The sequence below is a fragment of the Talpa europaea genome (genome assembly GCF_964194135.1).
Source record: "Talpa europaea genome assembly, chromosome: 9".
NCBI lineage: Eukaryota > Metazoa > Chordata > Mammalia > Eulipotyphla > Talpidae > Talpa > Talpa europaea.
This window is the reverse complement of record NC_140076.1, coordinates 53,782,758-53,806,354: the sequence shown is the minus strand read 5'-3', so window position 1 is coordinate 53,806,354 and position 23,597 is coordinate 53,782,758. Positions and strand designations below refer to the sequence as shown.

General features: G+C 31.4%; 1 protein-coding gene across 3 annotated transcripts in view; it reads left to right on the top strand.

The window, feature by feature from the left end:
* Nucleotides 1-23,597, top strand: part of LRRC7 (leucine rich repeat containing 7) — a gene marked incomplete at both ends in the record, with an annotated part of 319,842 nt that overhangs the window by 220,959 nt on the left and 75,286 nt on the right. For 2 of the 3 annotated variants that reach the window (XM_084242631.1, XM_084242630.1), the window contains 7 exons: nt 2,092-2,221; nt 3,203-3,318; nt 6,548-6,617; nt 8,542-8,641; nt 10,909-11,033; nt 13,042-13,290; nt 17,792-17,992. In XM_084242631.1, the coding sequence (XP_084098757.1) occupies nt 2,092-2,221; nt 3,203-3,318; nt 6,548-6,617; nt 8,542-8,641; nt 10,909-11,033; nt 13,042-13,290; nt 17,792-17,992 (991 nt within the window). The remainder of the gene's footprint in view (nt 1-2,091; nt 2,222-3,202; nt 3,319-6,547; nt 6,618-8,541; nt 8,642-10,908; nt 11,034-13,041; nt 13,291-17,791; nt 17,993-23,597) is intronic. The other variant, XM_084242632.1, reaches the window with a different exon arrangement.

Genomic DNA, 23,597 nt, shown 5'->3' with positions numbered 1-23,597 from the left:
GAAAGTTGAGCCACATAGTTGGGGGATAGTGTTATTTAATAAAATCATGATAACTAAAATTTGTGCATTTGGGAACAGTTCAAAGTAAGGATTGCCTGATAGTGACTCAAGACTAACCTCAAAAAATGTTTATACAAAGGAATAAAAAAAATGAGAAACCTTTACTGTATTTTTACTGTTTAATTATTTAACTTCTATCTTTGAACATACATTAAAAATGTTTATTTTATAAAACCATGGAAATTTTATGAAACTTGCTGAGTATATATGATCCCAACCCATTGATAGAAACTTCTTTTATTAAATTCTACCTATTTTAGTAAGGGCAATATATTTGTTAGATACTCTGTTAAGAAACACACTCTGTTATTAATTTCTTCACATACTGATTCCTGTCCCCACCAATACACACACACAAACATACAAAGACATAGAGTCATGTAACCTGGAATCCAGCAACAGGATTACCCCTACATATGGGGACCTCAAAGGATTTAGAAATGAATTTATCAGTGTTCACTAACAAAACGAAATATTTGCTGAGTGTTTATGGCAGGTATTATGTTGTGTCTTACACTATGCCATGAATTATTCAAAGCAGCTTCATAATGCAGAAATTACATTGCCAATGTAAAGAAACTAAGGCTTAGAGAGGAATTATATGATTTGTCTATGTAAAAGGAAAATTTTTTACTTGGGCAGCACTTGCTGGATTTGCTTTGCTAAGATTTTGTTAAGGAATTTTGCATCTGCGTTCATTAAGGAAATTTGTAGTTTTCTTTTTGTGTGTCACTTTTGTCTGTTTTTGGTATTAGAACAATGTTGGTTACATAAAATGTTGTTTGAAGTCTCCACTCTCTCAATTTTTTGACTTTTTGAGCAGAATAGGTATTAGCTCATCTTTAAAGGCTTGGTAGAACTCACTTGTGAAGCTGTCTGATCTTGAGCTTTTGTTTTCTGGGAGACTTGTGACTACTATTCAGTTTCCGTGCTTGTGATTGCTCTATTTAGGTTTTCTATTTCTTCAATATTCAGTCTCAGATGGTGGACAACTCTAAGAATGTAGCCATTTCTTCTAGGTTATTGAACTTATTAATATCTAAGTGTTCGTAGTAATCTCTTGTCATCCTCTGAATTTTTGCAGTATCTAAATAGGCTCTCTTTCATTTCTGATGCTATTTATTAGAGTTTTCTCCCTTTTTTTCTTTGTAAGCCAAACTAGAGGTTTCTCTGTTTTGCTTATTTTTCCAAAGAACCAGATTTTGGTTTCATTAATCTTTTTTTACTGTCTTTTTAATTTCTATTTCATTTGTTTCTGTCCTAATTTTTTTTACTATTTCCTTTCTTTAGCCAGCTTTTGGTTTTGTTTGTTCTTCTTTTTCTAGCTTTTTGAAGTGAGAGAGAAGGTTATTTATTTGATCTCTTTCTTGTTTCTTGAAGTAAGTGTCTTGATACTAGCTTTGCTGTGTCGCATAAGTTCTGGAAGACTGTGTCCTCATTGTTACAACTTTCAAAATCTTTTTGATTTCTTCATTAACCCAATAGTCCTTGTCAGTTTTCACATATTAAAGGTTTTTCCTGCTAAGTTACTTAGCCTCTTTAATCCTCAATTTCATTATCTATAAAATGGATTTTAAATTAATAGATATCCTATAGGATTCCTATGAAGAAAAGATTGGTTATTTTTGTCTCCAAAATGCTTAGTAACCAACATTTTTGTTGTTAATATTTTACTCCCCTATTCTCTCTTCCTTGGACATCTCCATCCACCTAACTTTGCCAATAATATTCACTCATTCCAAGGATATACATTATGAACTTCTGACTATAAATGCAAGTTATAACCAAACAGTCTTCTGTCATTTTCAATGGCTCAATTAAATGACAAGTGAATTAGAAAGGAAAAAAATGAAATATAAGCCATATCTATTTTACCAAGTTGAACTATGCATTAAATAATATTGAATTGATAAATTATATAATACCATGTAGTCAATAGATGACTTTAGTTTGACAAATTTGAAAATGTGACTTTTTCAAAACTTTTTTTCAGCTAACATTTTCAAATGTCTAATCTGTTTAACTTTTCAGTTTATCTTTATTAGAAGAATTTGACTGTAGCTGCAATGAACTGGAGTCGCTACCTGCTACCATTGGCTACCTTCATAGTCTTCGAACATTAGCAGTTGATGAGAATTTCCTTCCAGAATTGCCCAGAGAAGTGAGAAATAAACGTGTTTCTTTCAATTATCTTCTAATGGATCTGTTTGGGCTTAAGTATTAACAGGCACAATAGCAGTGTACAGTCATGAGTTGAGCTGTAAATTTATATCAGAATGAGCTATGTATACTTATCAAACACTTTCTTTTAAATGATAAGCAGTAAATTCTTGTATTTGACCAGAAAATGAATTTGACTTGAACATTATTTGTAAAGCAATAAAAAGTTGTAAATTATCTGTGCTACATAATATAATTTTAAATAATTTAATTTATATTTTGCTTGCAAGAACAGTTAGAAATAACATTTTAGGATAATGACATTTTCATTTCTGAAGTAAAAAATATGGAAATGTTTTTTAAAGCATCATATAGTATAATATTACTTTAACTTTAGCATCCATCTAGAAGTTCTGTAAGTTTTTATCTCAAAATGTATTTCCATTTATAAATGTCAAGAAGGAAATGTGAGATGTATATTCAATTTGACATTTTCTCCTAAACACTTTCATAATGAAGGAACTGTAATCAATAGATCATTATTTTAGAACCAAAAGTTATGAATAAAAATGTCATATACTATAGAAATATGAAATAATACTAGCTTCATCAAGAAAATGTCAGCAATACATTATTTGAGTATGTATGATCTTCTAGTATAAACATAGATATAGTAGTACTTATTTAAATAGACAAAAGCAATGTGACTAATGAAAGCAATGAAGTTCACAAGTATTCTAATGACTAAGTTATGAAGAAAATTATGTGAAAGTATATGAGAAACATTAATATATAAAGGAATATATAGTATATATAAAAGAGTGAGATTTTTATATTATAAAAAATGAAACTATGCACATAATAAGAGTCTTAAAAATGTTAAGGAAATCTATAAATTAAGTTGTTTTATGAATTGGAAATTTTAACATAAAACATTTTATGCTTTGTGATTCTTCACTTATTTTTCTTTTGTTACCCATAGATTGGAAGCTGTAAGAATGTCACAGTTATGTCTCTACGCTCCAATAAACTGGAATTTCTTCCTGAAGAGATTGGACAGATGCAGAAACTAAGAGTACTAAATTTGAGTGACAACAGGTATTTCTGGACCATTTCACAATCACATATGAGTTATTTTCTAAAAGCAAATTTTTTGTTAATAATTTTGAAAATATTTTTGTATATTATAAAATATATGGAATTCAGATATCCATGTTTTATTTAGGAGTAGCAGAAGCTAACTTATTTTTAAACTATTTCCAAATTTCATTATTTGTATATTAAAATTATATAAAATGTATATACCCAAATTATAGGACCATATTCTCCCATATGAAGAAAATATAATATTACAAAGATAGGGAGAAAATAATTGCTATAAAAAAACTATAAATTTTGTTCATAAAAATATATGCATCAGTAAGTATTATGGACAGTATGCTTTAATTAATACATTTATGTCTCTGAAAATGCCATTGGACAATGTATACATTGTGAATAGAGTGAACAGAAATGATAGGTCCTCTTCTTGAGACAAAGTTTTATATTAGTGTATGGGTAAAAAGAAAAAGTGAAACTGAAGTTAATCTTTGTTTCCACCACAGTTGTATTAAATAAGAAAGGATAAAAATAAGAATTGACTAAAGATAACAGTTAAATAGTTATTGTGATGAAGAACAGAATACATCGACTTGCTTTCACTAAGTTCCAGTCAGACAAGTGATAGTATGAGAGACTGAGAGATTTTCCAATAAAATTATGGATTTGTGAAGTATGATCAAATTCCAAGTTTCAATATAAATGTGGGAGTTCTCATTTGTTTTTAGCTTATTTAAGAAAAAAAAGTAGGAATAATGTGAATTTCAAAAATGATTCCCTCACTAGTTCAGTAATGTTAGAATAAAATATTTTATTAAAAGGATTGGTACATTATTTTTTAAGTCAAGTTGACAAACGTCATATATTGGTACAAAAAGAGTATGTCATGTCAAATCAACCTCATTTTGTTTTGTCTGAGTTACCAGACAGGAAAATGAGGGAAATACATTGAATGTGGTGCCTCAAAGTCAGTTACCAATTTTCAAAATTTTTCTAACTTTTCAAAATATTCTAATTATATTCTTATGAATAAGTTAGGAAATATGGTCATGGAGATATTGGGAGACAGATTCTTCATGGAGTCAGCACATCCCCAGTGTAACTGAATCAGTCTGAAGAGAGAGTTTTCATGATATGTTATAAATTTTCCTAGATTCTTGGTCTACTCAACATTTATTCACTAATAAATGTTATGTTGATATAGAAAATATACGTTTTCTACATTGCCAAATACTAGAGCAAAAGCTACAAATAAAACATTGAGAATCTCACAGCATTAGAAATTTAAAATATTCCATCAGACAGAAATATATACTTAATTTATCTCCTAGTATAATTACTAGAGTCAAATTAAGAAATTAATGTATCTCAACCTGAGGTTAAAATCAATATTCAGCCAAAGTTGAACATTACCATCAGTGAGTGAACGGCTAAGATTAAAAAAATAAAAACTGCTTGCATAAAAGATTAAATCTGAAATATTACCCCAAAAGTCATGCATCATAGTTTTGCATTATAGTTCAAAAGTGATGACTTCTTTGCACTGTCAACTGAAAGTTTTCTCCTGTGGCCAATTTCTTGCACATTTTTCAGTTCTAAAAAGAAATTCAATTTTAATAATGGTCACTAAAAGACCAAGGAAAAATGAATATAACTCATTCTTCTCAATAACATTTTCTTTCCTTTGTGTTCTACTTTTCTAACTGGTTTGACAATGATTTATCATGAATGTTGTTGTATGTAATTTAGGGGAGTTTCCCCTCCCCCCTGTGCAATTTTAATGTGGCAAAATTGATGTTCTAATTTTAATTCATCCCCACATGGTGTAAAAAATTATCCCTGTGAGACCTTATTTCATAATTTCTAGCATAAACAAAATTAAATAACTGAAAATTAGAAATAGCTCTTCAGGGTAAATAGACTTAATATTATATATGCTTGTATAACAATCAATTCTATAAAAAGAGAATTATAATATAATTTAATCTGTTCTTGCTTATATTTTTCAAGTACTTATGAGCTTCAAATATTTACAGTGTTCCTAAAGTTATCTAGCTAATGCATACTGATATTTGTATTGGCAATCAATAGCTTTTCATATTTATTAAAATATTAAAAAATGCTAAACTGCTAATGTACATAAAGTTAGCTTTTTAAAAAATCCTTATTAACTATTGTGATAGCATTTCAGCATATTGAAAACAAAGGAAATGTTTATTCTAAGTTATATATAAAATGTATGCCTATATTCAAAAGTGAGCATATAGAAACCACAATAAATCCATTGACCTGCCTGTTGTATTCCCCACATTGCTGTCTAACTAAAATGGTAGCCTCTGTATTCACAGTTTAGTGATCATGAACAAGATCAGGGATATACCTGTGGGCATTTGATAGTTTGGCTCTACAAAGGCAAAAGCTAAAGTTAAATAGATAATTTTGATTAAATGCCAACATTAATGTCAACTTCACATATCTCAAAATTTGATTTTCAAAAATTCCATCTTTGAAATGTCTACTATGCTATATAGGCAATGTGAGGGGAAAAAAGAAAAGAACACACTTGGAGTCAGCTTAACACTGGGAGCTGTAAATTCCATTATTATTAAGTCAGACATAGCTCCTTTCCCTCTTGGGTCCTACAGTTTTCTAGGGATATCAGACAGTTTTAAAAAACCTCGTACAAAAAATACATGGTAACAAATTGTAATAGGTCTCCTGCATGAAAACAAGGTGTTTTGAGATTAGATTAGGGGAAGTAATTTAAATGAGGAGTCAGGAAAATTCTTTTTGAGAAAATGATATGTAATCTGGAAACTGAAGGAGACATGAGATTAGTTAATTGAAGTATGGAAGAAAATATTCCAGACAGGGAAAAGATCTTGCCTAATCCTTGTAGTTGCCTGCTATAAGGTCAGAGGCACTGAGGGAACTAAGTCAGGAAAAGAGTAACAGAAGAAACTTCCAGGGGGAGTTTGGGAATCAGATCTGATAGCGTCTGACAAGATTATTAACAATTATGGATTTTATCTTAGATATGGTGGGAAGAATCTGAAGGGTTGAGGAGTTTAAACAAGCAATTTTCAATTTTTAAGATAGCCCAGGCTACTCAGTGAAGAAAGAGTTGGAGAAAAGAAGAATGAAATCAATATATTAGTCTTTTAAACAATGCTTCATAAAAATAAACTTTATTTTCACCCATGCTATTAGAATTTTCTTGTTTTTACAGGTTGAAGAATTTACCATTCTCATTTACCAAACTTAAGGAGCTTGCAGCTTTATGGCTTTCTGACAATCAGGTAATAATTTTATTACCCAATTTTTATTTTGTTTATTAAGATGAAATATATTTGAAACTTTAAATTACTAACTAGTTCCCAATAGATATTTTTGACAATTACTACAAAATGTAGATACTTTACCTTGTGGAAGAGAGATCTTTGCAAAGGCAGCAATTCAAACACAGAGATCTTTGCAAAGGCAACAATTCAAACACTGTTTCATTGCTTGTAGACAAAACAGTAGTTTAACCCCACCCTCTTTAAATACTTCAATTTAGCATCTACCTAATTCTCAGAGACCTAATACACAAAATCATCATTTTTATAGCTTTTTAGCTGTAGGTGGTACATAAATGTCCTTGGAGGATATACTTTAATTATATCTCTGAAGTAAAGAATAAGGGAATCATTACCACAATCCCCACAAGAGGGAATTACTATCCTCTGTGTTCCTTTTTCTTCTAATACTTTTTAATTATAATCAATTCTAAAACCTTATTGAAGAAATTTTGCAGATATCTTTTGCAACTATTGTCAGTATTTTCTGTGAAATTGTTTTGATAGTATTCCTAATACTCATGAAAATAGATTATAACTAAACCAGTATAACTAAACCAGTATCAACTGGAAGTCAGCATGAAACAGTTGAAGACAATCTGATTTGCCATCAGAAAGACTGGTGATGTACAGTTTTGATATACTTTATTGATACTCATTTCTTGTAATCCTAAAATTTTGAAACACTTATTCAAAATGTAAATAGATAATGAAAACAGGTCTTCCTGAATTTGGTTTATTATTATTTTCTGAGCATGGAAACATCATGACTGGTAAAAGAATTGTTCAGACATCTAGGTTTTGGGCTACTTTTGTGAAAAATTACAGCTAACCTCTACAAAATATAATCTGTAAATGTAAGAATGTTTGTGTCTCTACAATTATTCCAGTTATTTGCTTCCATCTACTGAGTAAAAATTAAGAGTGCCATTAAAATTCAAATCTTATCAATAAACTTGATTTTTCAAGGCATGAGTATATCATTTTAAATGAATAATTTCTGTAGTCAGTGTGAACTGTGTTAATGGAACAGTCTATTCTACAATATTGTACTATGAAAAACATTCCCTAATATCATGATTTATTTATTTATTTATTTATTAGGGATATTTTATCCATAATATAATGATATTCCCTAATATCATGATTTATTTTGAATAAACTGCATCATTTATTCAGAACGGTAATTTAATGTGTTTCTGACTAAGTTTCAAGAGACTAGTTAGTTGGTATCCCAAATCCCTTTTATACTTCACTCTTATTAGTAAATAAATAAGATTTTTTAAACATTAGATAATATTGTTTCCAATTTATTTCTGGTATATAATATTGGAGTTGTTAAAGACCTCCAAAAAAGTTTTTCTGAAGTCAAATTGATAACAACGAAATATAAATATATTGTGAATAAAAAGATACGTAAAATACAAATACAGTTGCTTATCGGTATGTGTACCCCATTTTTGATTACAGAAATATTTCTTAAAAATAAATGCTTATGTTTAAAATTAATTAAATTCATAGATGACTTGGGTAGTATGTATTTATTTAATTCCATTTTATTTTTCCATGGCAATATGAAATGAATGGTCAGATAGACCATATCAAAAGCTTACTTACTCATAGCAGTTTAATACATTTGGGTCTAAAGACACACTGATATTACTCAATGAGGATGAATGGGTGTTTTGAGAGTACAGTAGAGGAAAAAAAAGTTAGGATTTGAAAATATTCCTCAGAAGTAGTCTTATTTCATTATTTTTTTTCCTTGCTTTTCTTTTACTTTTCATACAAGTTGGGAGAGGCCAATTGTTGACAATTATCTTATGTAAGAGAAATAGTCTTCATACTTTCTGTCTTACTGATTTAATCGTGTTTTTGCATCCAGTCGAAAGCCCTTATCCCTTTACAAACTGAAGCCCATCCAGAAACAAAGCAAAGAGTATTGACTAACTACATGTTTCCCCAGCAACCTCGTGGTGATGAAGGTAAATTGTCAGAAATTTTCCCTATACTTATAATAATTATAGGTAAAAGGAACTAATTTTTTTTCCAATTTCTGTCAGGGAATACTGGCACATGGACAAAGCTATAAAGATAATTATATGACATGCATAAATAGTTTGGGGGTGACTCTAAGCATGAATTTCATCATCTACGTTATGGTATTTTGAGTACAATTCCAAAACATGCTCTGTATCTTGCTTAAAAATAATGTTGACTTTAGGAGCAACTTCTCTTGTCTGATTGCAAGACATAGGATTAGTCAAATGTGCTAGCCAAATGTGACCCGTAGCTAAATGAACAAATTAAGAATAGTCACATCTTCAGGAAGGTCCAGTGGGCTGGTTTATCTCCCATATTCACTAATTTCTTAAACACAATTTAAAAATTTAGTCCTGTGATCTCACCCCCCAAATTATTTCATGATAAGAATCAACTATAAAGAGGTGATTGATTTGTAAAAATGACCTTTCTTTCTTTTACAAGATGTTTGCCTAAACAATGTCAGCAACTGTAATAGGAATATGTCTTTGAAAAGTCTAATAAACTTTTCTCAATAATTGTCTCCTATGATCACATTACTTATCAATTTTGTAAAGAAGTTTTGTCCTTTACCATGTAGAATTTCACATGGATCGCTTCCTTTGCCCAAGACAACACAGGCTCTGATGTGCATTTACTAGTGTCACAGTCACAGTAATTCTTACAAGAGTAACCCACTTTAATCCACCCATAGATCTAATCCACCAAACTATTTGAATGAGACCAATTTTTAAAAGAAACTAGTTGCTCATGTATTTCTTATTTTAGAGATAATTATAATAAACATCTTTAGTCTTTGATTTACATATATAAGTAAATCATTTTGGAATATTTTAGGAAATTTTTATTCAATTTTTTGACTTACAGATGAAACAGGGATATCATTTTCATATGTACTTTTCAGACTTCAATAAAATTGATCTTTTGAATTTATGAAAAAGTTATCATGTTTACATATGGTATAAGCAAAGTCTTATGTAAGGATTAGGTTTTATTCCTGCAACTTTACTCTGTTTTCATTTCATTACCCCTATAATCAAAATATTTCATTCAAAAGGTGGTGGAGAAAAACTAAAAATATGTCATGTTCACTGGTCATTTCGGAGATTATGTCTCACAAATTAAATTCCAAATTTGTTCCAGGAAGGGGAATAAATCTAGTTAGGTAAGGTGTGATGTTAAAGAATTAACCTAATTGTGTTTCATTTTGTTGTTTTCCTCTGAAGGAAGAAGAGTTGACAATAGAAAAGCTTTCTTGAACTTTAAGCAAGTTACCCTTTGATTTTTTTCAGACAGGAATGTAATAAATAAATTTTTAGAATTCCTTGAAACAAATAGGGAAATATAAAGTCCTTCCCTGGGGGAAAAATAGCCTAGACAGAGTGTTTTTATTGCATTTTTATCTCATCTTCACAATAATGTTGCAAAGAAGATATTACCACTAGCCAACATTTTAATGTAAATTAAAGATCTATAAATTGTTTATATTCCCCATTAATTTGAGACACACTTAAACTAATCAGTATCTTAATGTTAAAAACAAAAATTTCCACATGTTCACTATCAGGTAAAACAGTGCCCCTCCCAGACACAAGTATATCTTATACACACAAAAGAAAGAAAAACATTGCAATCTTACACACCTTATTGCAAAAACAATGTTATGTAATCTCTCTTATAAAATAGTGATCAAGTCCACTGGTTACAAATACAGACTTTGTAAATATGCCAAGTGAAGTAGAATCTTGCATGGGCAACAGAGAAACTATTTGACTTAGGAAGTCTCTTAAAACTCAGTTGTAATTCTCTCATTAATAAATTGAGGATTTTAGTACTGCCTTTGCTGTTGTGAAGATTAAAAGAGGAAATGTTTTAATATGCCTAGTCCAGCTCTCTCTGTTATTATTATCCTATAGAGAGGTCATTCTCTACACTGGAAAACTCCAATCTCAATATGTAATTAACATAATAACTTAGCAAAGCTGAATTTGAGTTAGGATGTTAAAGGCCATCTAACAAATATCAAGGGAAACTTCTTCCTCTCTCAACTTTCTTTTCTTCTTTCTTCCTTTCTCTCTTTTCCTTCATTTTCCCTCTTTTTATTTTTGCATTTGTAGTACCAATCACTTTTTTTTGCATAGTATATTAAGCTCTATCAATTGTTAACCCTTTATGTAAGAAAGCAATAATATTTTGGAATCTAACTTAGATTTCCAGTCAGACAGTGACAGCTTTAACCCTACACTGTGGGAAGAACAGAGACAACAACGCATGACTGTTGCCTTTGAATTTGAAGAAAAAAAGGAAGATGACGAAAGTGCTGGGAAAGTTAAGGTGAACCTTTTAATTTTTGCTTCTCCTGTGTTCTCATTGTTTTTTGTTTATCCATTGTTATTATTCAAGTAGACTTTAGGACAAATTGAGTGTCCTCTGTTAGAAGGTCAGATACATCTTCAAGTCTCATTGTGCCAGGATGGTAATTTGGAAGCATTGATATTGCTTCTTTATGAGACAAATATCCCAATTCTAACTGAGTAAATTTGGTATGCCACCTCATTTTACAGTATAGTAACATGAAAGAGATTCAAGCTGAGGAAAAGCCAGAACAAACAAAATATGGGTGATGGATTTCATCTCAGAAATACTATTTCATCTCTGACATACTAAGATTTTTTTTTAATTCCTGAGCAAGGCATCATGAAGACTGAATGAAGCCAAAATGCACATGTATGTGCTAACCAACAGATTATTATTTTACATTGGCATTAAAATCTTGGAAAGACTCTATGTCCCTGGGATATTCCAGAAGAATTTGTGAGAATTGTTAAATTTCAAGACAAGTCTTCAATACTTGAAATGGTACCTAATTAGAAAAAATAACTCGAATTTTTTTAATCTCAAAATGTTTTATTTAAAAAGCCTTTATTGGAACTCATCCAAGTCAAGTAATAATTCTAATTTTAATATCCATATTTTTCCACTATTTAAATTTGTAAGTATCAGAATTGATAGCCATTTACCAACATCAGACCTTCATATTATCATCATGGCAACATCTTGAATCTCTCATTAATTTTTATAGCATTATTTGTGCACTTTTTCTATCATGAATACTAACAGCTCTCATTCTTAGTGACTAATTACCTAAGTAATCATATTAGCATCCTATTGATACATCTAGATTGATGTGTTTTTCTATTCTGTCCCCATATTCCCACATTTTCTAAACTTTTCTCTTAAGCCAACATACTCTACAACCTTACTAAAATTAAACAGTAAAGCAATTGACAAAACTAAACTATTTATCATTGCAGAGAACCCAAAGTGGATTACCAAATCCAAGTGACAGTTTTGTTAAAGATTTGAGTTTAAAAAATGTTTCTGAATGGTTGATTAATGCTGTCTATTAACCAAAGAGATATTTTTTAAACTTGTCAATTCATTTTTTAAAAATGCAAAACTGAACAAAAAGCTTTAGACCACTTCAGTTCTTCTTTTAAGGATTTAATATGTTAAATCCAGAACCAATGGATGATGCATTCTATACTGAACCTCTGATTCATTATTTAATTTCATTGAATGTCAAAAACTACATTATTCTTCCTGAAAATCCAGATTCATAGGATTCCAAGAAGAAAAGTGTGCATTTAATATACTCTGTTATATGCATCAATGAAAACATAAGATATAGTAAATGCAAGAAATTATTTAGAAGCCCTGTTTGTGTGTTATGTGATAAGGTTTGTTTACAATCAGAGTAGGTTCATTATACTTTAGAGCGTATTTTTCTCTTTATATTTGGTTTATATTAATGAACTAATACGTGTTTCCAAAATCTCAAACCACTTGGCTTTAACTAATTTGAATATTTCCAATGCCACTGGCTATTGGACAAATTAGAACACAAACAAACTTCTAAATAAGTCATCATGGAAATATGATGAATGGAATATACTGAAATCTTATACTGAATCAATCACTATTCTGGTTCATTACATGTACATTAAATTTTGCTCCATTTTACATTTAATTTATTAAAAAAAAAGATAAAAAGGAACCACTGACCTATGCCATCAACTTCCAAATGGACTAGAGTATAATGCCCTACTTGCAGTGTGTATATAGTGTAGTTGAATGCCGCATTATGTCAAGAAATTGTGACCCTTTAGCTTCATATGATATTGTACTATATTATTACATAGATTTAAACTAAACTTTTGATGATTGTTGTAAATGCATTACCCAGAGTGAACAAAATATCAAGAGTAGAAAAATGATAAAGTGAAAGTATTGCTACAGTGCTCCTCTTTCTCCCAGAAAATGGAGATTCCTTCTCCCACAGGATCTCACCTGCCAAGCCCCCTGGGAAAGGGGCCAGCGTGGGATTACTCTCCAACCAGCCAGACTGTCTGGCGATTGCTGCACACCATGGGCCAGGTGTGATCAGCAGATCCAAGATATGCCCGTCCCCCAGAATGACCCACAGCTGGCATGGGGTTGTATAAGTGGCCTCCAGCAGGAAAGGAGCATGTGCACTCCATTGCCAGTTGCAGCACAATCCACCACTCTTCCCTCTCTAAGTGGCAGACAGGTAGGCCTAGGTGTTTGGGGTAGGAGAAACCCCCTTATAGAGGCAACCTTGGAACAGTGGTTTATGGGATATGTTCTGCATGATTTGGGGTAAGAAATGTGGATACAATAGAAACCTTCCAATTGCCAGTGTTTGATCCCAATTTAATTTTTTGTTTATCGACATTGGCAATGGGATGGGGAGGACCATCGTGTGAGGTGCCTAAGGATGGGGTATCTGGCATTGAGTTCAATGCTTCAGTTTTATTATTTTGTTTTTATTTTTTAAGATTTTTTATTGTTTTTATTTTTAAAGATTTTTTTTCTTTCAAGTGTGGAAATACCAATAGCTGGGGCTGAATGTTGATGCTGCTATTGACGCAATCTAAATTGTTGCCCCCCACCCCAATACACACACAATTTTTTTAATATCGATTCTGGGGGAGATTAAGTAACTAAAATTTGATTCTTAAAATAGTGCTACATTTGAACTGTGATTCACTAAGAGTGGATTTTGAATATAAAGATCGACATCTGTTGAAAATATCAATTGCCCTGTATTTGAAAGCACAGATGATGAGAATTCCTGTAAGAGAAGATTGGTTTGGGAGTTGTGGCAAATAAGGCTTCCTTATTTCAGTAGGTTGGGTGTTTAAGAGTTTAATGGGGGGGGAATAATGTCTTAATGAGATGTGAAAACACACCATATTTTTTCTAAACCTTACCATCCACATGTAATGGACTAGATTCTTATTCTGTGTCTTATATTCTTTCTACAATATAAGGCAAGCTGAGAATGCATTTTCCTAACTAAAACTAATCTAAGTTTCCTTTTTATAGAAAATGTTTCAGTTACTTCCTAAACATAAGATATTTAACAATCAATAATTAAAGCTTTAACAACTATTTCTCTTACTGGAATTTATAGCCAAATCAAATGAAAATTTAATTTTTATATAAGAAAGCCATATTTTTGTGTGAATTCAAGATATCATTTCTGAATGCCCTCGTTCTTAACATTAATTCTTTCTTCATTGCTAAATTTGTGGGGGTCTCCAATGTCTTGCAGCTGCTGTATACATTTACTGCACTGCATATAGGTCTGCAATATATAGAATATTGTAAGACATTTCTATTTTCCAAAAGTTAAAAAAAAATAAATTTCAGTAAATATGTTTTATTAAAATGTATATGTAAAATGAGCAAATACTTTATGGTGAGTGATACACAACATTTTAATAAGAACATAGTGGACAAATTTTCCCACCTTTGTATGACAAATAAATTTGCAAATTTTTCACCTCATATAAGAATCAGAACATATATTAGCTTATATATTCAGAAATATGAAGGAATTTCTTTTGTATTGGGGTACTACCAAACTATTAATATAATTATATTTCTTTCTGAAGCACATATGAGCTGAAATATAAGAAAGCAAAACAATCAGTTTAAAAGGGCACAAAATTGCTTTTACAGAAGTTAAAACCTAACAGAATTATGAATACTGTAGTTTCACTGAAAAAGAAATTATAAAATGTTGTGCTAGCTTTATTTTTTAAAAAATTGAAATTATCTTGCTATTTAACTCAATTCTATTCACACTTTAGACTTGTGTTTCTTCACAAGACTGTAAAAATACGTGCTATACACCATAGTTTTGAGCCAAGTAGCACTAGTATAGCTTTGGAGTAAAAGACCTGAGTTTGAATCTGGGCAATGCTACCTACTAGTTGTATGATCTTGGACTGGTAACAGTGTTCTTTCTGTAAAATGGAAACAGATGCTATAAGGTTATGAAATTTAAATGAACTTTAATTGCAATTGATTACAAATCATTTATTATTATTAATCATGTATTTATTTATATTTAAATCTAATAAAAACTAGTATTATTTATTATATAAATAATAAATCAAATAATCCTATAAAACATTTTGCATGGTGTCTGGCATACACTGAATAAATGATAGCTGATGCTGTATACAGTCTGAAAGAAATTCTAAAGAGTTACAAGTATTATAGTATTTTTTATCTATATAGAAATATATGTATATATATTAGAATGTAGATTGCCAAATGTGTCCAGATTTTAAAAATGCTTAAGTAGACTGATATGTGGAAAACAAGGAACTCATTGCCTACATGGAATAAATCCAAGATTCATGAGACCTGAAGCTTTCACAGTTTGAGGAAGGGTGCTTTTAAAGGACTGAATATAACAGAGTCACATAAATATATTAGTAGGCTCCTTTGAAGGACCCCATGCAGTGGCAAGGACTAAAGTTTAAGTTTCATTAGCTTCCTGGCAAATTTACTCTTTTTCTAGAGCTAAATATTTTTACAGACAAAATAATTCTCAAACATAATCAGGTGATGGGACCAATATATCACATTAGCTTCTTATAAAATAGCTAGGAAATCTTGGTACCATGGCCATTATTGAAAGTCATCTAATTGTGTCAAATGGTACATAGCATCTACAAAAATAGATTACATGATTCCATCAAGTACTTAATTCAATTAAGAAAGAACATTTTTTTACTTTGACTCAATTTAGAAGTGTAATTTTAGCATTAAGGATTTTCTAAGATGCATAGAATTTTAATTTAATGCCCTACTTGAGAATTATTTTTCATCATATGATTGTTAAAAATTAAAAGATGCTAAAGACGTTCTTAATTGGCATAGCAGTCACTCCATCCTACAATTTACATTTTTAAATATAGCTTTTTGACTTTTAGTCCTTGACGTCCAGTACTTTTACACAAGCTCAATAATATAATTTAAAAGTTGGATGTAATTGCTTATTAACATTTCTAATATCAATTTAAACAAAGATCCAAGAATGCATGCATTCCAGTGGCCCTTGTCTAGCATGGCTATCATTCTTTTTATTTTTATTTAGGAATGCTTCACAAATTAAGTACACTGTGATATATCTATATTATACTTTATCACCTCACATATTTTTCTGTAAAATCTACTTTCCATGGGCTATATTTTTATAGCTTTATTTCTATATATTATTAATTTCATCCTTATTTGAGAGTATAAAAGTTTAAATAGTATTTAAACAATATTTACACTAACAAGGTTTTAAAGTTTTTGATCAGCTTTTCAAAAACTTATTAGAAAAATAATTTTGTATTTTCAGTACTGAAAGGAATGTTAGAAATCATATAGTGAAATCCAGTCTCAGTATTTGATAAAGAAAATTCTTTATAGAAGGTGAAATGCTGGAGTAACAAAGTTGGTGGATTTGCTAAAACTGCAGATGAGCAAAAGTGTTTGAATCCATATTAAAATCTTCTAATCTATACCACCATCATAGTTTCTTACATCCCATAAATGACATGGGTGTGTGGGGGTGGGTATGTATATGCCCCTCCCTCTTGCTCCTTTTCTTTCTTATTCCCACTCTTCAATCTTTAGCTTCTCTTCTACCTTCTCCCCTTCCCCACCCACCTCCACACACTTTCCACAGACACATACTCACCACAATCATATAAACCATCTCATTTTATAAAGTTGGTTCTACTCAGATGCAAAAAGGCATGATTTTTAAATAAACCAGGCCGTGTTAATCTACCGTATTCCCCCCAGCTCCCTTTTAATCAATATGGATAATTTTTGATTATTCCATTTTAACTACAAATGCTTTGATGGTGGGATATTCTATGTTGAATGTCCCATGTTTTCTCTCTCTAAATTAAATGCAAGAATAATCGTTTATGTATCTATAGTCCCTTAAATCAGTTTGGTATACCAAAAATTAACTCAAGAATAAAAATGGGTATCTGGATAAATATTAGCCAAAATTTACATTTTTATCTTATCTTAATGTCTTTGACATTATTTCCAATACTTTAGTTCTCATCATTTTAAGACATTATCTACAAAGTGTGTTATTTTATTAGGGTAAGAACTCAACATAAGGCCACACTGAGGCATAGTTTCTTACATGTTAAGAATTAGCTTCCTTGCCTTTTTTTGTAACATGCTCATCAACATAGAATTAATGCATATTTGGGAAACAGAAATTATCAACTCCATTTTTTAATACATGATAATGCTACTTGTAAATCTTTGGGGTCTCCAACCCTAAATCTGCACTGATCTGACAAAGATATTTTTCACATCAAAATAACTTCTTCAAAATAATTCAGATAGGAAGGGAACAACTTCTAAACTGTAAAAGCAACTGATAGCAATTTGATTAAGTGTTCAGAAATTGCCAGTCATTTAAGTGTTTGACCTATTGCTATTTCAACCATGTCAACATTAAGAAAGATTGAATATAACTGGGAAAAAAACAAAGTTTCAACCTAAAAGAGTGGACAGTTGTGGAGCCAAGTTCAAGGAGGCAGAACTTGTATTCTGCTCCACAGCACCATTTCTCAGCCCGCTCAACACTCACTATATTGCATTTGGTTATACTACTGCACATAAAATGGAGTAGTTTTGTGAACATGCTTGTTGAAGGTTATTTTTATGTTAAATTTCTTTTTATAAACTTCTAGGTTGAAATAAACCTAAAACGATATCCAACTCCTTACCCAGAGGATTTAAAGAATATGGTAAAATCTGTTCAAAATCTGGTGGGTAAGCCAAGCCATGGAGTGCGTGTTGAGAATTCAAATCCAACTGCTAACACGGAGCAAACTGTGAAAGAAAAATATGAACACAAGTGGCCTGTAGCCCCAAAGGAGATTACAGTGGAGGTATTTCAAGGTTTTTGGTAATTGCCAGTGTGGTTTGGATTTTTTGGAATTACTAAATATGTTTTTTTTTTAACTGAAATAAATCTTTCTTGATAGATGCATCTTTTTTTCCTAAAATATAAGTGATTTTCTCTACTCTTTGAAACCATGAGAGTGGCATTTCATAACTTACAGATAAATGACACCCTCATGGTCTAAATTCATTAATACAGCTCCAAAAGTTCCAATACACACAGAAGGATTTGCTCTTTTAACTAGGCCTGGCAAGTAAGTTCATTATATTATTTTCATGATATTCTTTTGGCTACCCCAAACTTCTACTTTATGAGCCACTAGAAAAGACTAAGTGAAGATTTTTTTCCCCAAATCTCAATAAAATCCCCAACCTCATTTAAATTCAATTTTTTCAAAAATCACTGTGCTTGGGTTACAACCTTTATCAAAAACATTACTATTAACCAAAAAAAGGAGAGATAACTTTGAAATTCAGCTTTATCTAATTTCTACTCATGTGAAGCTTAATTCCTAGGTTTTAGAGTTAAATATTCATCCTTATCAATTCGTTGGTCTGAAAAGAATTCAACTGCATTATGCCACCTCTATACTATCTCATCAACTCCTCAGCTAATTTGGTTATCACCGTTTTTATCTTCATTAGAAACATAACTGGTATGATTTCATCTAGAAATTTCTATACCTGCTTCTCAAAAATCTAGATTGGCAAAACTTTTACAAATCTGCATTTGAAAGCATCAGTTTGTTACACTGATTAAACACCAACTGTATATTTAGCACTGTGCTAAACACTGTGAGAGAGAAAAAAAATAATATTAATGCACGCATAGTCTCCCAATATTTAGAACCTAGCTAGGTAAACTTAACGCAGATAAGGTAATGACTGAAACTATGAATAAACAATAAATAGAAGTAGACAAAACCAGAATCCAGAAGAAAAAAACAAGATAAATAGATAACAAATGCAGCAGGAAAAAAAAGGAAAAGTCAATTAACATTTATCAATCACTTTCTATTATATGCCAAGAAGTCTAATATTTGTTATACAGTGAATTGGCCTATAGAGTCAGTCAGGCAGAACCAAGAGGATGAGAGATAAGATTCCCCTGCTCTTTTATGCAAGCCTTATGGGAGTAGCATTTGTTTTTCCCTTAGTCTGTAGTCTGTTTGGGCTGCTGTAACAGAATATAGTAGACCAGGGGCTTATAAACAAAAGTACATTTATATCTCACTGTGCTGGAGGGTAGGGAAGTTCCAACACCAAGATGGCAGCAGATTCAGTGTCTAGCAAGGTCCACTCTTGGTGTTTTCGCCATGTTTTCACATGGCAGAAGGAAAAAGAGACTCTCCAGGGCCTCATTTATAAGCATGTGAATCTCATTCATGAGGACTCTACCCTCAAGACCTATCACTTCCCAAAGCTGCCATCTGCAAATACCATCACATAGATCCCAACATTTGAGGAACATATTCAGGTATAATGCCCCTAGCCCTTCACATGGCATCACTTCATCCTTCAAGTTTTAGCTTAAAGGTTACTTTTTCAAGAAGGCTCTCCATGTTCACCCTGATCAACAGAACCCTCTGTTTTTCTCTGTCACTTCTTATTTGCATCAAATATAAGGAAACATTTATGATTACTTGGTTTATTAACTTCAGGTTATGAGTTTCATGAGAGAAGGAACCATGTCTATCTTGTCCATCAATGTCTGCCCAGCATCTCTTGCATGGTGCCTGCTGGAGGACAGTGGCACAATAAATATTTGTTGAAGAAATGAATGACTGATACAGTCCACTGTCTTAACTCTGGTAATTTGACTGTCTGTCCATCTACTTAGAAATTTATTGAAGGCAAGGGAGTTTTTGTTGAATTAATTGATTGTTGGCTGCCTTACCTATCCACACTTTATGTTGAATAACTGTTATTTTCTTAACAACAATCTGCCATGTGGCCAAAAAAATGAAATCCTTCTTAAATCTGATGAACTACTACATTTATTTTTATATATATGAATATAATGAGTAAAATTTAAATATAGAATTTTGTGGTGAACATGCAGGGAAAGACAGGGAAAGAGGAGAGAATGAGGGAGGGGAGGAAAATGGTACAATGATATATCTGTGACATAAAATAAGTAAACAACAGAGGTTCCTAAAGTCTTGGTACACAGATGCCATTAGTATCCAAATAATTTTGCTATTTTTTTCATCATTTGTTAAAACCCTAGACCAAAAGGAACACCTAACATTTTCATTTATTAAGTCCTTAGTATCAGAAATCTTAGATAATATCTATGCCCAACTTAGTGGTCATTTCAGAAATAGTACACATATATTTAAGAGAATATAATTTTATTTCATTTTTTAATCAGCAAAACTACTTAATGAAATGTGTGCACCTGTTAAACACTACCTAGCTCTCAAATCTCAGAATTCTATTGGACACTGTTACTCTAATTTCTGTTTCATATTGGTTTCCAAGTTGCACTAGCTTTTTTATCATAGCAACCACCTAAACCCACTTTCACAAAGGTTGTTATCAAAAGGAATATGCAACCTAATGCAGAAACCAAGAGCTGCCTGAAGATAGCAGGTCTTGCAGAATCTGAATAACGTCAAGTATTGTTTTGTTTTCCTTGACTATTTAAAGCAACCTTGTGAATTAACCCTGTGAATATTTAAAGGTGTCTCTGTGAATTAATAACAACAGCACCTCAGAGTTTGGGAACAAGGGAAAGGGCTGCAAGATCTGAAACACCTTGTTAACAATTGTGTGACCTTGACAAGTCCCCAAAATCTTTCTGAGCTTAGTTTTATCTTTAAAAATGCAAAAACAATAATAATTTGCAGAGTTTTGGTAAAATGAAAACAAGTATTTATCTATGACTCCAAGCACATTTCTTGGCACAGAGGAAAGCTTCAGTAAATAACTTCCTCTCCCTCCACAGGAAAATGGCATGCTCATCCTGCCCAATCCCTTTTATCTTTCTGTAGGTTACTATCTTGCCTTATAGAAAACTTTTCACTAGGTGCATGTTCACCATGCCTACCACATTCAGGAAAGTTCTGCACTTTTCCCTGTCTTAAGATACTTAGGCCAATTTCTTTCTATAGAGGAAACATTTTTTTTCCTGGTAGCAGAGAATGATCAATTACCCCCCAAAAATGTCCTTAAAAGCTTTTATTAATACGAGGCCTCAACTCTTGAAAAGCTCAGACACAAGAATTTTTTTCTGTTTGAATTCGATGTACAGTCCCTTTCACCATAGCAGTCCTTATTTCGTTTGAATAATGAAAGTGTAATGGAATAAAGAGATTTTATCTTTTCCTTCCCCTCCACTTCTGTCTCCTTACCAGAAGGGAATATCATTCAATATATTTATAATGGAATCTCCACCATATTTGATTCCCTAACAATATCTTCTACTCTCTTCACCTATAGCACTTGTCATGAAAGCTTCACCCACTTTTCTAACAAGAGCTTGATTCCTCCGGTGTCTATCAAAGAATTTATAGAGAAAAATTCCATAATTCATTTCCTTTTGTTAACTTTGTTCTGTGAAGCTCATTTTGAGAAATGAATCTTTCTTGAATTAAAGTATATCGATTATACATTATCACTTAGATAATGTGATTTGTTTTCCTTGACTATTTAAAGCTAGTGTCTTCAACTAGGACAGATCCCAGTTCAAATTCTGGTTCTCTCATTCAACTTGTGACACGAAATTATGGCTTTACCTCTATGCATTTTCATTTTCTTATCTGCAAAACAAAATGATGATGATAATAAATAACTTTAATTTTAAATACAAGATTATTGTTTAAATAACAAAGATATAAACTGTTAGCATAGTAGCACAGTAACAGACAAGTTATAGATTCTCCAGATGATGCCATCATCAGCATCATCTTTATTGTTGTCAGCATTATCATTATCATTTTGCTCAAAGATTAGAGAGTCGAACTGGATCAGTGCAAATCCATTATTCAATAGTATTACAAATCCATTAGTCAGTAGTGTTATCTTCGGGTGAGGGGGCATAGCACTCTACAGGAGAGATGTAAGTTCATGATTAGTGGATCTCATACTCTCTTCCTAGTCACTAGGACTCTATTTGATTTAAAATAGGAATCTTGAGCAAAACCAGTGACTTGAATCAGTCATACCATAGCTATCAGGCAGAGCTCCAGTCAGCATTTTCAACACAAATTAAAAAATCTGTTCTATATATGCAAAATAATTTGAACATGCAATGTGTAAACCTTAAGGGGAAAAAGTAATAAATGTAATTACATTTACATTTCTGCACTTGCACAACTATTTGGTTTGGATGGTTTAAGTCTAACACAAAATCCTTATATGTCTATATTGTGTTGAAATCCCTAATTCTGCATTAAGTCATAAAAATATTTCCTTTTTAAATTATTATTTCAACAAATAAATTAGATTTACAGAATGTTAATTAGAAATTAACACTACTTCCCGTTATTTATTACCTTCATTTTACTGATGAACTGAGTAACAGAGAGGGAGACTGCCTTACCCAAGATAACCTGATAATAAATGGTAAAGCAGAAATAGGATAAAAATATGCCAACTGTAATTGTAATTTTTTTGACAAGTCTTAACACATGTTATGCATTTTCATGTACAACTTCCCAAACTTGTGTTTGCTTCTACTCATAAGTTTTTCCAAAGATGTATAAAGGCTCTTATTTTTTGTTCTATCACCTTAAAGTTTTATAATTTTCATATGCTAAGCCTTTGAAATAATTTCTAAAACCCATAAAATGCATTTCCTCTTCATCTCCAAAATGGCCATCTATCCCAATCACTTCACTATTCTTCAAATCTGATACTGCATTTTAAGTCTTTAATGCCACTGCAGCTGAGCCCACCAGGAGGCAGCACATATAAGGGAAGATTGATGGACTAGAACCCAAAAGAATCTGCCTTTGATGCTGGATCTTTGTATCATTGTCTGTATGAGCCTAGACTTCACGCGGTCTCAGAATCCACATTTAGGAAAGGAAAGGAAAGGGTTGAACAAGATCATCTATTCTTTAAAAAATAATAAGTATAAGGCATAACCAAGTTTGTCACAAGTAGATATGTCCATCCAAATCTAACCCACACAACCAAAAGTCGAGATTAAAGAAATAGATGTTTCTCTACACTACACCATAACCTGAATCTGTCACCATGGGAGGAAGGAAAGCCTATAATGTATAAAAATTTCTATCTGATCATTACCAATTAGTTAGAAAGCAGGACCCATTTCATATATATAATTGTGTCCACAAATGTAGTCTTTCTCTAATTTAAAAGAATTTTTTATGTGTGTTAGTGTTCTAAATTAACAAGTGCTAATGAATGAAAAAAAAGTGAAAATACTAAAACTTCTTCAGATTCAAATTAACCTAAAGTTAAAAAGAAAAAGTTTAAGTTAAAGATACCTGCCATGATTTATATCACTACTTACCCATCATAGGGCAGACATTTTTAGATCTAGAAGGAAGTGAGAATTTTCTGTTTTGCCTTCCCTAATACTCTCCACTACATGACTAATTGAGAATAATTTGAATAATG